The sequence below is a fragment of the Trichosurus vulpecula genome, chromosome 5 (assembly GCF_011100635.1).
Source record: "Trichosurus vulpecula isolate mTriVul1 chromosome 5, mTriVul1.pri, whole genome shotgun sequence".
NCBI lineage: Eukaryota > Metazoa > Chordata > Mammalia > Diprotodontia > Phalangeridae > Trichosurus > Trichosurus vulpecula.
The window spans coordinates 211,456,404-211,471,105 of record NC_050577.1 but is presented as its reverse complement, the minus strand read 5'-3'; the positions used below and the strand labels follow the sequence as shown (position 1 = coordinate 211,471,105).

The 14,702-nt window shown below is 34.9% G+C and overlaps 1 protein-coding gene across 7 annotated transcripts in view; it reads right to left on the bottom strand.

Annotated features, from left to right (window-relative positions):
• Nucleotides 1–2,586: 2,586 nt before the first annotated feature.
• The window catches only part of KIF21A (kinesin family member 21A), a 168,029-nt gene continuing 155,913 nt past the window's right edge, over nt 2,587–14,702 (bottom strand). For all 7 annotated transcript variants that reach the window (XM_036758758.1, XM_036758762.1, XM_036758759.1 and 4 more), the window contains 4 exons: nt 13,436–13,553; nt 9,631–9,801; nt 6,836–7,035; nt 2,587–3,818 (listed from right to left, as the gene is read on the bottom strand). In XM_036758758.1, coding sequence (XP_036614653.1) covers nt 3,725–3,818; nt 6,836–7,035; nt 9,631–9,801; nt 13,436–13,553 — 583 coding nt within the window. In that variant the 3' untranslated portion in view covers nt 2,587–3,724. The remainder of the gene's footprint in view (nt 3,819–6,835; nt 7,036–9,630; nt 9,802–13,435; nt 13,554–14,702) is intronic.

Below are 14,702 nucleotides of genomic sequence, written 5' to 3'. Positions count from 1 at the left end.
CATGGTTCATGTTGAAACAATATGGGAAATCTATAGTGCCTTGGAATAATCTGTGACCATTGGACTTTTTCTAGAATCTTTCATGGTTCATGTTGAAATTTAATCAAAGAAAAACATATTCAAGGCAGAATCAAGTGAAAGCCATTGAATTCAATGATGCATCGCCATAAGAGAAACCAGAAATTGAGATTTTAAACTACTGTTGGGAAAAAATAATGGTATGAGGCATACCTTATGTTGTTTCAATCAAATTTCTCTTTTTGCTTGTCACTTGATGTCGTTATCTTGTTGTGTTGAATGGAACACTTTTCTCAGAATGAAAAACATTGAATAGTAAGGATGGTATGACCTCAAGACTTAGTTTTATTTCATTGCATTCAATGCATTACAAGAGGTAGAGATTGTGAGGTTTCTTGTATTTGTAGGTGCAGTTATGACTTTTTGCTTGCATTAGTACTAAGGATTTCCTTTGGTAAAATCTTGCCTGAAGAAGCGTCACATGGTTTTGAGTCACATGATTGTGATGCCCTTTGACCCTGAACAGGGTCTATAAATTCAGAGATTAGCATTTTGTCACTCACTGGAAGAGTATGTCGTGTGATTTGACCAGTCGAGACTCTGGGTAGCCGCTGGAGGCTTCTGGCTTTGAAAACCCAGATGTTGGTGCTTCTCTCTGTTAACTACGTGATTCTTTGGTCAGATAGCTAGATTGTCTGCTGATAACTGTGTGTTTGCTCTGTTTGTAATTTCTATTTGTATTTGATCTGAAGTTCAGGTTACTAGCTTTTCCCCCTGAACTAAGTGAATGATATATGTATGTTTGATTAAAGTGAGATTGTTAACCCCTTAAAGTTGCTTTCCTTAGAAAAGCAGATCAAAGAACATGTGCTAGCAGCCCTCCTGCGTGCTGGTGCTGTTGGTCTCACACAGTCACAGTAGTGGCAAGCTACATTGTTGTTACATTGATACAATGACAGGAATTGTCGGCCTTTAGGAATTATAAGAATTGACCTCAAATATTACAAGTGTTTCTACATACCCATGCATTGAGAACTCTTTTATAGGAAATAGCCACCCAGGATGCAATGAAAATAAGTTCATCTTATCTAGAGACATAATCTATTATAAAAGTACAGCTGAAAATAAAATTTTAAAGAGAGCCGGTAACTTCTGAGGGTAGGCATTTGCCAAGAAGAGATAACGTAAGGAAATGGGGACAAGATGAGTTAAGGAAACTTCAAAATCTTGTCAGGCAGATCACTCCTTAAGCAAGCCAGTGATCCATACAAGTCTCAAATTAACTCATAATTATATTCAGTGTGGGGTAGCAGTGCCTTTTTTTTTCTTTGCAGTGGGGAAGGCAGGGCAATTGGGGTTAAGTGACTTGCCCAAGATCACACAGCTAGTGTGTCAAGTGTCTGAGGCTGGATTTGAACTCAGGTCCTCCTGACTCCAGGGCTGGTGCTCTACTCACTGTACCACCTAGCTGCCCCTAGCAGTGCCTTTCATTTATAATTAGCCGGCAACTAGTAACTGAAATGCATCCATATTCCTTCTCCTTCTCCCCCACCTTGGATACTCAAAAGTTCCTAAGTTTACCCCATTCTGAATAGTTTCTGATTCCCATGATCCTTAAGTCCCTTCTTCCAGGTGAGGAAAAATAGACTTCCCATTTGTCTCTTTGCTGATAAACGTCTACAAAAATATTGTTTTTTAATGTTTTTGTACGTTAATACAGATACAGGAGTATTGCCTTACATAAAGAATGAATGAATGAATGAAAAAGCATTCACTAAGTATTTACTATGTTCCAGGCACTAGGCTAAGTGCCTATGGACACAAATACAAATATAAAGATAGTCCCTACTTTAAGGAGCTTACATCAGGGAAGCCAAAATATAGTAGTGGCAAGTAGTGGTAGAAGTGGCAAGGGATGGGGTGTTTTTGGACCATGAAGTCACAGGGATGGTGGGTAAAGCCATAAGTCAATTGATTAACATGATCTTTCCAGTGTATGAACTGAGTGAAGCACACTGACTCCATCTTGTGACTCAATTCTAGAGCTAGCTCAGTTCCCTTTCTATGCAATTATGGGAACTCTTGAAACTCACTCATTTCCTTCCCAACCAGAAAGCCCCTAATCTTTCCTCCAATTAGGAGTCAGATTACCTAATCTTGTATTCTGGTTTATATCCTGTTCTTTGTTTTTAATGCATAAACATCTATCTCCCTGGGTATTTGGGGTCTAGTGTGAAGCTGAAGAGGGCTGGGTAATCGGTATGGCATAAATTGATATGCTCAGAAACTCAAACCTTTTGTTTCCTCAGTTATTTCAAATTTAGCTCATTACACCAGTGATAGAGGTGTTGTTTTGACTATTATTTTCAAAGCTAGAGGTGGAAAGGGGAAGATAAGTAGGAAAGAGGGTCATCTACATGGAACAAATATGGCTGGAAAGCAGCATCTTGATAGGTTTGGGTCACACTAGTTAGGGAGAACTCAAGAGTACAGGGTTCCAGGAACAGAGCTGGGGAGCAGTCCAGATGCAGGAGCATGGCATGAAGACACCCACTGGAAAGCCTTAAATAAAGACAAAGAATTCACATGGGTAGGTTTATTTAAGTTCTGCCCAAGCTTTCATTTACAAGAATATTTTCAGCAAAACACATACAACAAAACAAGGAAACAGCATTTTAAAATGTTGACTTACATAAAATTTTAAATTGACAGCATTTACAAATTAAGATTCTAAGGCTTTGGAAAATTATACATCCTTTTTCATTATCCATTCTATAACATTTAAAAATTCATACAGGCACAATGGAGAGTAATCTTTCTTTACATTTCACCTATTTACAAAGCTTTTCCCACTGCAGATATATTTCTTATTTAACTGCCAAGGTTCAAAAATGTAGTATATTTAAAATGTATTTAGCAGAATATATAAAAATTAGATAAAAAGGAAGAACATTTTGTTGTTAAATAAAATGAAATTAAGAGGTGATAATGGAAACACTTCATAGTGTTTAACATATTTATGATTAATATATTCTGTTATATTCTAACAGATTCTAATAGAACATAAAGATGTTTCTCATCACAGAAGATATGAACAGTACTAAGAACAAAATGGAGCAATCTAACAGACTTCAATCCTGAGCACAGAGGATAATAGAGCCATACAACTTTGATCAATAAGGGGAAAGGCTAACAACAACAGCAGTTATTTAGAATTCTTAGTTAATACATTAAGGTAGATTGCATTTCAAGAAACACCATAGATATCAGGGAGTATAATTTCATTACCATTTCCAATCTATTATAATACGAAAATCATGTGAATAGTACGCTTAAAGAAGTTAAGGGTTTTGCACTGTATTCCAGTTTCAAATCCTATATCATGATTATTACGAAAGCAAATACAGATCAAAGAATTTTCAAGGTTCCTTTTTATATAGAGGTATAAATATTAAGCCACAACTAAAGTGAGACATAAGTATTTTATCCATAATAGGGTATATATTTGTGTGTGTGTGTCTTTGTGTTCAGGGTATGTGGAACTGCATGAAGTAGATACAATTTATATTTAGCAATTTAGTTAAGATGCATTTCCAGTTTATTTCATTTAGCAATGCTTGCCTATTATAAGACAGCGTATAAAAGAGTACACATGTTACTTATCTTTTATCACAGTTTTCCATTTAATGGCTATCTAAATTTGTGTTTAATTAACGGCAATATCTTCGTTGGGGTCTCCTATGTCAGATATCTGACCATCTTGCAAACTGCGTGCCTTCCAAATCCTCACAGTATGATCACTGAGAAATAAAATATGAAAAAATAAATATATGCATACAGTAAAGTCAGGTAAAAAAAAGACTATTTGATTCTTGAGAACTTTTTATCAGCTATTGGTCCAAATCATTACTGTTCTACAACTATTTTTGAAAGCTGTATTCCTTCAATACTTCAGAGACATATGATTTTATCTGCATAAGTACCCTCTCCACAAAGACTGCAATGCAAATCCTCCCACCTTAGTAACTAACCATTGAGTTATGATTTATCTGTCATCTGATGACCAGTCTGTTTAAATGTGTCTTCATATATATATGTATATATATATATATACACACACACACATATATGTATGTGTACACACACACACACACACACACACACACACACACATACACACACACACACACATATATAATGAGAGAAATAACAACATCACATAACAGATATGTAGTAGTTTATCACTAGTCATATATTTAAAGTCTCCCGTATTTGGTAAGACTTGACATAACTTGCACTCTATTGGCATAGTCCTGGAAACCTGCGGGTTATCTCCACAGCTATATTCCCCTAACTGATCTGTTCAAAAAAAGACCAAAGTGAAGTTATAACCAGTTGCTGGGGGACATCAGAAATTTGGCAAAAGCTGAATTCAAATCAATTTAAGATCTCATAAAAGTGTTACAACAATATCATTATTGTGTTTAAAAATATTTATAATTGTCTACTTTGTGCTAGGAATTGGGATAAAAAGACCAAAATGAAACAATTCTTGCTCTCAAGGAAGTTATCTTCTGAGTAGGGAAAGTGGTGGATAGAGAGAATAAATTATCCAAAAAAATAAGTAAACATGAGTTTGTACTTGCATTAAATGGCACAACTACACAGGCCAACCAGAAGTCCTAAACATTGACATAAAACCTAACAAGTGACCTAGGAAAAGGAAAGTTTGAAATAAAAAATTTGGCTGTATTCTTAAAGGAGAGATGTTGTGAATATGAGCACCTAAGACAAGTTATTAAATAGACATAATAATTATTGTTGGGTATTACTCTTCCATCAGTCTCCAATATGCCCCTTTTGTTTGATCTTATGATGACATTAAAAATTAATTGACAGTGTTGTCAAGAGGTTGTAAGCAAATGCGAGCAGAACTATTAATAATGTTTCATAGAATTTTAGAAAGTGATTATCTAATCTCATTTTTATCTAGATCTGATCTATTTATAGAAAGCCCAATGTAGTCAAATGATTTGCCTGTGGTCACACAGGTAGGTAAAGGAAATAGGACTCCAGTCTTCATACTCCATTAGGAAGTTTAGTGCTGTCATTACTGCAACATACCGACCAGTCTCATTTATAGCTCCTGTAGTATATTAACAAATGATAGTTTTGGTGTTTACTAGAACTGGTAGCCATGTCCAATTCGTGATCTGAAACAAGAGTATCTGTCTGTAAGGCTGAGAATCTAAACATGGTAACTACAGCAATTTGAAACTCCATCTTTCCAGAGTTAACAATTTTTAGGTTTATTTTCACTTTTATGCCTATCATTTCCTATCTTCCTTTATAAGATTTTAATATCAATAGCTGCCAAATATCATAAAATAGGTTAAGCTCAGCTCTGCACAAGCTCTTAATAATCATAGAAACAAAAGCCAAAAGCAGAATTCAGATGAAAATATACCAAACCAGCAAAATGCCAACCAGCTTTGGTTTCTTTTAGTACATTGAAGTGAACCAACAAAAATGACAGGGGAAAAGGGAGAGGAACACGAAGGTTCTGAAAAGGTAACAAAAATCAGCACTGTTAGCCAAGATGAGTAGTACAAAGGAAGAAAGACAGTATGTTATGGTACAACAGGAATGATGGGAGGCAGTTAGTTTATAAGAAAAGAATAAGTAGAACAAATTTTTACATGTAGGAGTTATCCAACAGAAAGGGAAAGGATATAAAGTTATGGCTAAAGTTATTTCTGAAATGAGCCCATCAGAAAAATCATTAAAGCACTGTTACACTTAGGATAGACTCCTACGTAAGTAAATACATTAGTAAATTAGCTCCTGAATTCTCCAGTGCAGTCTCCTGCACAGTGCATAAATAGTGAACAAGGCTGTCACATAATGTGGGGAGGTGCTTGTAGCAAATGTTCATGACAAATCTTACTTCCCTCTATTCATTCCATCTATTAATAATTGATAATGATTAGTCATTGAGAAGCAGAATGTTATATTGGATACAGAAGTGTCCTTAGAATCAGGAAGACTTGGATTTATATCCTACCTCTAACCCATACAGGCTGGGTCACTTTACCCTATCAATACCACAGAACTTAAGAATTCTAAGAATATAAGTTATACATCAGTTGCTACATTGTTGAAGGGAGTTTCATTACCAGAAGTTCTCTACACCAATAAAAGCACATGCCTGGAACCAATAATAATACATTAACAACAATACAATTATATTATTGAGTCTAACACTCATTTCAAAATCACTTACTAAAAATCCTGTCTTATTTTATACTATAAGGTAATAAGGAAGACCTACTACTATTCTTGTTTCAAATGTAAGGAAGCAGGCAAGGAAGGATTAAGTGACTTGTCCATGTACATGTGACTGACTAGTGACACTTTATATAAAGAAGTGGCAGGGCCATGATCTTCTGTGAGAAAATGGCTTTAAAAATTAGCAATCTCTGAATCATTTTTAATTACAAGAAATAAAATTAATGACTGAAAAACTATTAATGAAAAGTACAAATGTTTAATAGAAAAATGATATACACTATTTCAATTTAACATGAGAAAAAAAAAGTATCCCCCCAAGCATAAATGACATATTATAAGGAAATCTTAAAACATAAATCAGAGTGATTATATAAGTTTTAGGAAAAATTAATTTTCTAGGTTTGAGAGAAGGCATATACATATATGTATATACACAAACACACACACACACACACACACACAATAAAATGTCTGTGAGGATTAGACATAAATAATACAAAGAAAATCATAGAGGAAACAGACTTACTCAGCTGCAGTAAAAATCTGGGTAGCATTGACACAAATGGCATTTATGGGACTATCATGACCCTTCATCTCTCCAACTGGCACAAATGTATCCACACTCCAGAGTTTCAAAATGCCTCCTCTGCAGCCACTGAGCAGAATGGGATGGCCTGGAACCAGGCCCAAGGCACACACCCAATCCTTGTGTGCATTTGGAACTTGCTGGGGGGAGAGGGGAAGGGAAAAGAGAGACCAGAAAATAAATGGAAGCCTTCCCAACCTTTCTCTTCTCATATAAAAAATAGGTGTAAATAACAGAAATAACTAAAATGGAGTAGCTCAAACTTGTCTAAACTTCTTGTAGAAATAATTCATATTTTAAAGAATAAAAAGAAAAATTATATCTTTTGTAATATTTTCCAAAGATGAAGGTAAGATGATGCTTTGTTCATAAATATGGGATTATAGCTAAAACGGGTTAATGAGATCACATATTCAAAGACTTCAGAGGCCATCTAGTCCAATTCCCTTATTTTACCAGTGAAGAAACCCAGGTCCAGAGAAATTAAGTGACTTAACAGAGGTCACAGAGCTAGTGTTAGAGGTACCTTCTGAACTCAGGTTCTCTGGCTCCAGAGATCTGGCTTCCACTTTTCTTTAAAGTTGGAGAAACAACACCGTGTGTGTGTGTACATATATGTGTATATATATATACACATACATGTCCCCATTCACAGGCAGCAAATATTGTTTTTTATTAGCAAATACCTTTTATTCTATTAGCAATTCCTTTTTACTCTACCAAAACATATCATGGCATTATCTAATATAAATGACTATATTCCCCTTTGAATGATTTGATAAGAATCCAATCCTTTTTCTGTGGTGCTGAGAATAGTAATAGGAAATAAATTCTTATAGAAAAGAATTCTTAATTAATCATTATTATTTGATGAAATAATTCTTTTGAAACCCAATCACTAATACTATGTTAAATAAAATTATTTAATATGTGATCATAGATTTTAGGGTTGGAAGGACTGTAATTGGTCTTATAGAAATGTAGACTCTCAGAGTAGGATGTGATCTCAGAGATCATATCTGAGCAAGAATGCCCTCTATCACACCAATGACAAATGGTCACCTAGTTTACACACAAAGACTTTCATTTGGGAGTTCATTAACTCCCAAAGTAGCCTATTCAACTTTTAGACAGTTATAAGGGTTAAGAGATAGAGCCTAAATTTCTCTCTTCAACTTTTATCCACTGCTCCTAGTTCTACCCCCTGAGCCAAGCAAAACATTTAAATATGTCTTCCATAAGACATGCCCTCAAATATCTGAAGACAAATATTTCCCCAATTAAGTCCTTACTTTTCCAAGCTGAAAAGCCCCAGTTCAATCAATCAGTCAGTTAACAGGCATTTATTAATCATTTATCTGCCAGATACCAATACTTCAAATGATGTTCATGTGGCATTGTTACAGAACATCCCTTTAGTCATATCCCAGTTGGTCAATGTCTTCTTTAAAACGAAGCATCCAAAACCAAACACAATACAGAAGGGTCTAATTTGGAGAAAGGATAGTGGGACCACAATTTCTCTTATTCTGAATGAAGGAACTTTATTAAGGTGGTATTGCATAGTGGATAGAGGCCTGGCTGCAGAGTAAGGAAGACCTGGGTTCAAATTATATAAGTCCCTGAAACATCCCAGCAGCGTGACTCAGTAGTTATTGCATATCATTTAAGATCAAGTTACTTTCAAGCAACCCACTAAGACTCTTGAGTTACAGTTGCCATCTACATCGATGGTTTCTTCATTGAGAGATACTGTTAATATAAAAGATGTAGACAAAAAATAAATTTTAAAAGATCATGTTGCATCATCTTCTGCACTCTCTAGTTGTATAAATGATTTTTTTAAGTATGGAATTTTCTATTTCTATACATTGATATTCATTTTATTCAGCCTACTATCTGAACCTACTCACAAAGGCATCTTTGGATTAACATTCTGGATTATCATTCTGTAGTCTAATGTGCTGCCTTTCTTCCTAGTTCTGTGTCATTTTCAAATCATCTAGTCCTAACCCTCTTCATTTTACATATGAATAGGATGGTTCTCAGAATCTAAGTGTTACCAAAAGTCACACAGAATTTTTTTCTACTACAGCCTGTTTCCTCATGTTTCTGGCAATGCATTCATTCAATCTTGATGCACTAGAACATCAAAGATTCATTTGCCTAGACAAACAAGAAACACTGTGGTGTAGTGGAAATAGTGTTAGACTTTGTGTTAAAGAACCTCAGTCCAAATCCTGGCTCTGTATATAATCTTTGGCAACAACTCTTTAAAAAAAAATCTCTGGGTATCAATTTCCTCAACTGTAAAATGAGGGGGTTGGAACAGGTGATTCTGCAGATGACACAAAAATGGAAGGGAAAGCTGCCCTGTTGGACAACAGAATCACGATTCAAAAATACCTTGTGGGATAAAAATTATGGGTTGAATGTTAAAAGGTAAGATTTGATGGGGATAAACTGTAACTCAAGATATACTTGGGTTAAAAAAATATCCACACTATGCTGTACAGCAACTTGTGTGAAAAATATCATTTAATGGACAAAAATAATAACAAATTAACATTTACATAGTGCTTACCACATCTTCCTTTTAATTGAATATTTTGTGCCTAAATGGAGTAAAAACCTCGTTATAATAAGCCCTGATTAAGAGGATCCTTAGAAGACATTTATGTAGAAATTGTGCACAGAAGTTGTAGTTGTCACAGCATTCAAAGGTCTTGTATTACCTGAAGAAGGTCTTTTTGAGACAAATCCCACTTCTTTATTCCATTGTCTCTGGATCCACTGAAAAGATTGTCTCCTTGTATAGTAAGGGCTTCAATGCCATCATAATGAGGGGGCTCAAAATTGTGAGTAGGACTTACAGTTCCAAGAGCCCCTTCAGTTACATCAAACATCTACAACAACAGAAAGAAAAGGGTTGAGCATGTCTAACATTAAATAACAACTGTTTTCTTTTGAACTAGATGATGATTTCATTGATATGGGAATTTCCAGTGAGGGAACATTTGCCAGCAATGTGTCTCCTATGCTATTTAATCTTAGCAGGTTTCTTGGGAAGAGTGAGAGGTTGAACGACTTGCCCAGAATCATACAGGCATTTTCTGTCAGTGGTATTACTTAAATTCAGCTCTTCCTGACTTGAAGGCTGTATTTATACTATGTTTCTACTCTAAAATAAAGATATTACCATAAAATGGTCAGTACAAAGGAACTTGACATGTAAAATAATAAGAATAAATGTGAGCTCTAGTTTTTAGGTAATCTTTTGAGAAAAAATGGTTTAAATTTATTACAAATTTAAATATTTCAAAATACAATACAATAAAAAGGAATTATATATGCAACTGTGAATATTTATTGTGTACAATTTGCCCTTTTTCTATTATGTACAATTTTTGTACTTTATTTTTATTTTTTTATAGTTCAAATTTAACATTGCGGTTTCAATCTGCCCTGGGTATCTGTGTTCCTTTCTTCCTTTTTTTTTTTCTGCTTACTGATGTTCTTTTCTTCCTTTTTTTTTTTATTTTTCTTCCAACTCCCTCCTCTCCAAAGAAAAATAACAACCCCTCTATAGAACACATGAGAACATTTGTGTTCTGTTGTCTGGGTCTGAAAATATGCTTTTCTTTTTATACCTCTTGGTTTTTCATGTCTTGGTGAGAATCATGATTTATCATCTGTTTTATGAAGTCCTGATTAATCACTGCATTGATCATTCTTAAGTCTGTCATAGTTATATTTCTATACTACATTGTAGTTATCACATAAATTATTCTGCTCACTTTAGTTGGCATCAATCCATACAAACACTCTCAGGTTTCTCTGAATTTTTCTCTTTTGTCATTTCTTATGGCACAGCAGTATTCCATAAAATCAAAAAATTTGTATTTTTGTTCACCTATTTCCCAACTGTTCTACTTCTTTGCTAAATCCAAAAGTACTGTTATAAATATTTTTGTACATAAGAGTCCTTTCACTTTTTGTTGATCTCTTTGGAGGACATGCTTAGTAGTAGTATCAAGAGGTCAAAGAGAATACATTTTAGAGACTTTTTTTGTCACTAAGCTGTTTCTCAGAACACAGCTACATGAGTGTGCCAGTCCTCCCAAATTCCTTCCAACAACTGTCATTTTCCATTTTTTGTCATTTTAAACAATCTGATGGGATTTTTGTTTAACATTGCCTTTTATATCGAAGTCTTATATGACCCTTATATGACCATTTAACTCCCTTTGCCTCAGGTTCCTCATCTGTAAAATGGGCTGGAGAAGGAAACGGCAAAACTACCCAAATATCTTTGCTAAGAAAACCCCAAGTGGGGTCACAATGAGTTTGACACTACTGAACAACAACAGCTTGTACCTATTTGGAGGTCATCATTGAACATAGATAATAAGGAATGTTGATATAAAGCTAATTTCTGCCAGACCGTTTTCTAGTATTCCCCCAAATTTTTGTCAAATAATGAGACAATAGTTGGGGGGAAAAAGGGGGTGGTCCTTGGACTTATAGAATACTATGCTACTTATTATGTTAATTTACTTTCGGGTCTTGTGAATCTAATTATTTCACAGATTTTGGCTCTGACATTACTGAGTGTTTTCAGTTTAAGATTTCTTTAAGGGGGAGTAAGTGGTAAAAATTTTTGTAGTTCCAACATACTGGGAAGTTTTCTTTTACGATTTAAGAAAAAATGCGGTGTTCAGGGAGCTTGATGGTTTTCTATTATCTTTCCTCGACTTGTTTTTCAAGTCAGTTAATAATGATTGTTATCTTTGACTTGGTTCTAATATTTTCTTTTCATTCACAGAGACATTGAAGTCTGATTGCTCCAGTATTTTTATTTTTTCCTCCGGGATTCCACTACTTGGGTCAGATTTTCTGCCTTCTGTCCTAAGTTATTTATTCTTCATCCATTTTCTTCCTTCCAGAGGTCTTATTTCAATTCCAATTTCATTTATTCAGTTCTTTCAGCCACTATTTGAGTTTTCCTTCTTTGTAGTTAGCATTTTTTCATCGTGTCTAGTATTTTCTTCTTTTTACTCACCTATCCAGACTCAGTTCCTAATTTGGAATTTTTTACTAGGGCCAACTTATTCCTCTCCTGCCTTTTTCAAAGGACTGGCCAGGCTCACTTTGGCCTTGACTTTGAATTCTTGGGTTCCTGCTGCTGTCTTCCTATTCTTGATTTATTTGCAAACAGACATCAACAGGCTTCAGTGTCAGGAGTCAGGGTTCTGATTCAAGTTCCTGGCCCCTCTTTTGCATCCCTGGTCAGAATGCTGCTTTAGGCTTCAGACCTGAAGTCATACTGGCTAGTCACCCCTCTTTCAGTGGCTATGGCTGCTGTCTTGTAGCCCTGGGTTCAGTGAAGGAATTTATGATTGTTTCTTTTTTTTGGAATTTTTTGACCATTACAATATTCACCTAGTGTCCTTTTAGATCTTTGCTGGAATACATGTGGGAGAGCTAGGTTCACTTATGACTTTCCACATCACTACCTTAACTGGATTTCACCACTTTCTGTATGTCACAGGCCTTGTTTATCCAAAGAATTCTAAAGAAAACTATCTATAATTTATCATCATATCTGAGCAAACAAATGAGGACATATTCAGCAACAGGATTTTATATATTGGAAATGACCTAACTGTAACCAAGTCCATTTTAATACCTAGATTATTTTTTAGGAGAATCAGCAACATTTCTGGTATCATAGGAATAAGAATCTGGAGCTTCATTATAAATGGTTTTAAAGAACTTTTGGAAAACGGGAAATGGGAAAGAGAACCATAGCTCCCTCTGGATATAGGGAATACTTAATATATATTTGCTGAAGTGAATTAAAAAGGAAGGATCCTTTGTCAGCATGTAAACTTCTTCTCATGCCATGAAATTTTAACTTGGTACTACAGTACTAATCAGCCAAAGATGAATATAGGGTTTTATAGATGAGGAAACTAAGGCCCAGGGACACCGTGACTTATTCAAGGTCACATAATAAGTAGCAAAGATAGAATTTGAAATTCGGTCTTCTGACTCAAAGGCCAGTGCTGTTTTCACTGCTGTGCTGTCTATTAAGAACAATGTATAAATATCTAATGAATGAATTAATGAATGAAACAAACAGGAACCCTGCACTGGGAAGTACGGTACTAAAGTTAACTGCATATTTCATTATCTATTATTTAATTTTAAAAGGCACAATCAATAAAATGTGAAAAGGTTGGTTGTGGGGCAACAGCTTTGCAAACCTTTAAAGATCATAGAAATTCAAGTTATTATCATCTGAAATCCTGGTGGGCTTTGCCTAGTTTTAGTGACCTGAAGAGGTCCCATTAACTTCCAGGACTTATCAACACTAAGAAGTTATGCTATAGAATTGCACAAAAAGCAATGTTATCTGGGCCTTTCATAGTTGTCACATTTGGGTAATATTCTGGGCATGGAAAGAAAGATGTGAACTTTTTAAATGTCATAACCAAAAAAATAGAAAAGGACAAAGATTATATTATATGTACACACCTTAATGTAGTGATCTTTGGAACCAGTGATGATCAAATCCTGTCCGTTAGACATTTGATCTACAGTAAGGCACATAACAGGGCCCAGATGACCAGTTAACTTTCCTGTGGACTGAAACCTGAGAGAAAGAAAGAAAGGTAATTTGGGTATATTCCAGAACCTCAAAGTTACAAAGAATTTCAGAGATCATATTGTCCATTTAAATAAAAAACTTCTACAACATATATGATAAGTGGTCAAGGCAATTCTCAGCATAAAAAAAATCTAAAAGTGCTTTGATAATGATTTTCATTAATTTTTTTCCTGTCTAAACTTCCATGACACCCTATATATTTGAATGCAGAAATGTTACATTTAAAGAGGGAAAAGTAAATAAACTTGGGAAATGAAGTCCAAAGCTGACCAATTCCAATGTTAATTAAATATGCCAATTATTATTGGAAATTTATTGGAAAGAGCACAGGAATTGGATTCAAATCCTGGGTTTTGCTGATTCCTAATTTGGACAAGTAATTTAAAAACTCTTGGCCTCAGTTTCTTCATCTGTAAAATGAGGGGACTGTACTAGATGATCTTTTTATTCTAAATGCTAGCTATTACTAAATCTAGATATTGGAAAAAACAAACACCTAAGGACTAAAACAATATAAACACCTGATCCTAAGTCTAACAAAGTAACTCCATAGCTCTAACCATACCTAAATGCCCTAACTTACTGAAATGCTGAGTTCTTAAAACAGGATGGAAATTTTCCTGTGTGCGTGTGCATGTGTGTAAATATATATGGATACATATGTGCGCGTGTATGTGTATCAGGGCTATCCAAAGTGCGGCCCTCATGCGGCCCACCTGTGTTTACTATGGGTGTGGAAATTGACATAAATGCTTTAACTAAAGCACTTGTGTCAATTTCTGTGCTTGTGGTGGACACAGGCAGACCACATAGGGGTGCGAGGCCCGTGTTTTGGACAGCTCTGATCTATATGTCTATATCTATATCTATTTATCTATCTGATACTACAATTGTCTGTATTTTGGACTTAAGTTGAAACAATTATATCAAGTAATTGGTAACTACATAATCAGTAGCATTACGGAAAAATCTATGTCATTCTCTGTCCGATACAGTAAATATGAATGCGTAAGACATAGCTACCCTGGATGAAGACTATAAAGATATTGAAAAGATATGAAAATGATTAATTATTGTAATAGAGAAAGAACTAGCCTGCGAACACTAGAACTGGATTCTAGTCTTAATTTTGCA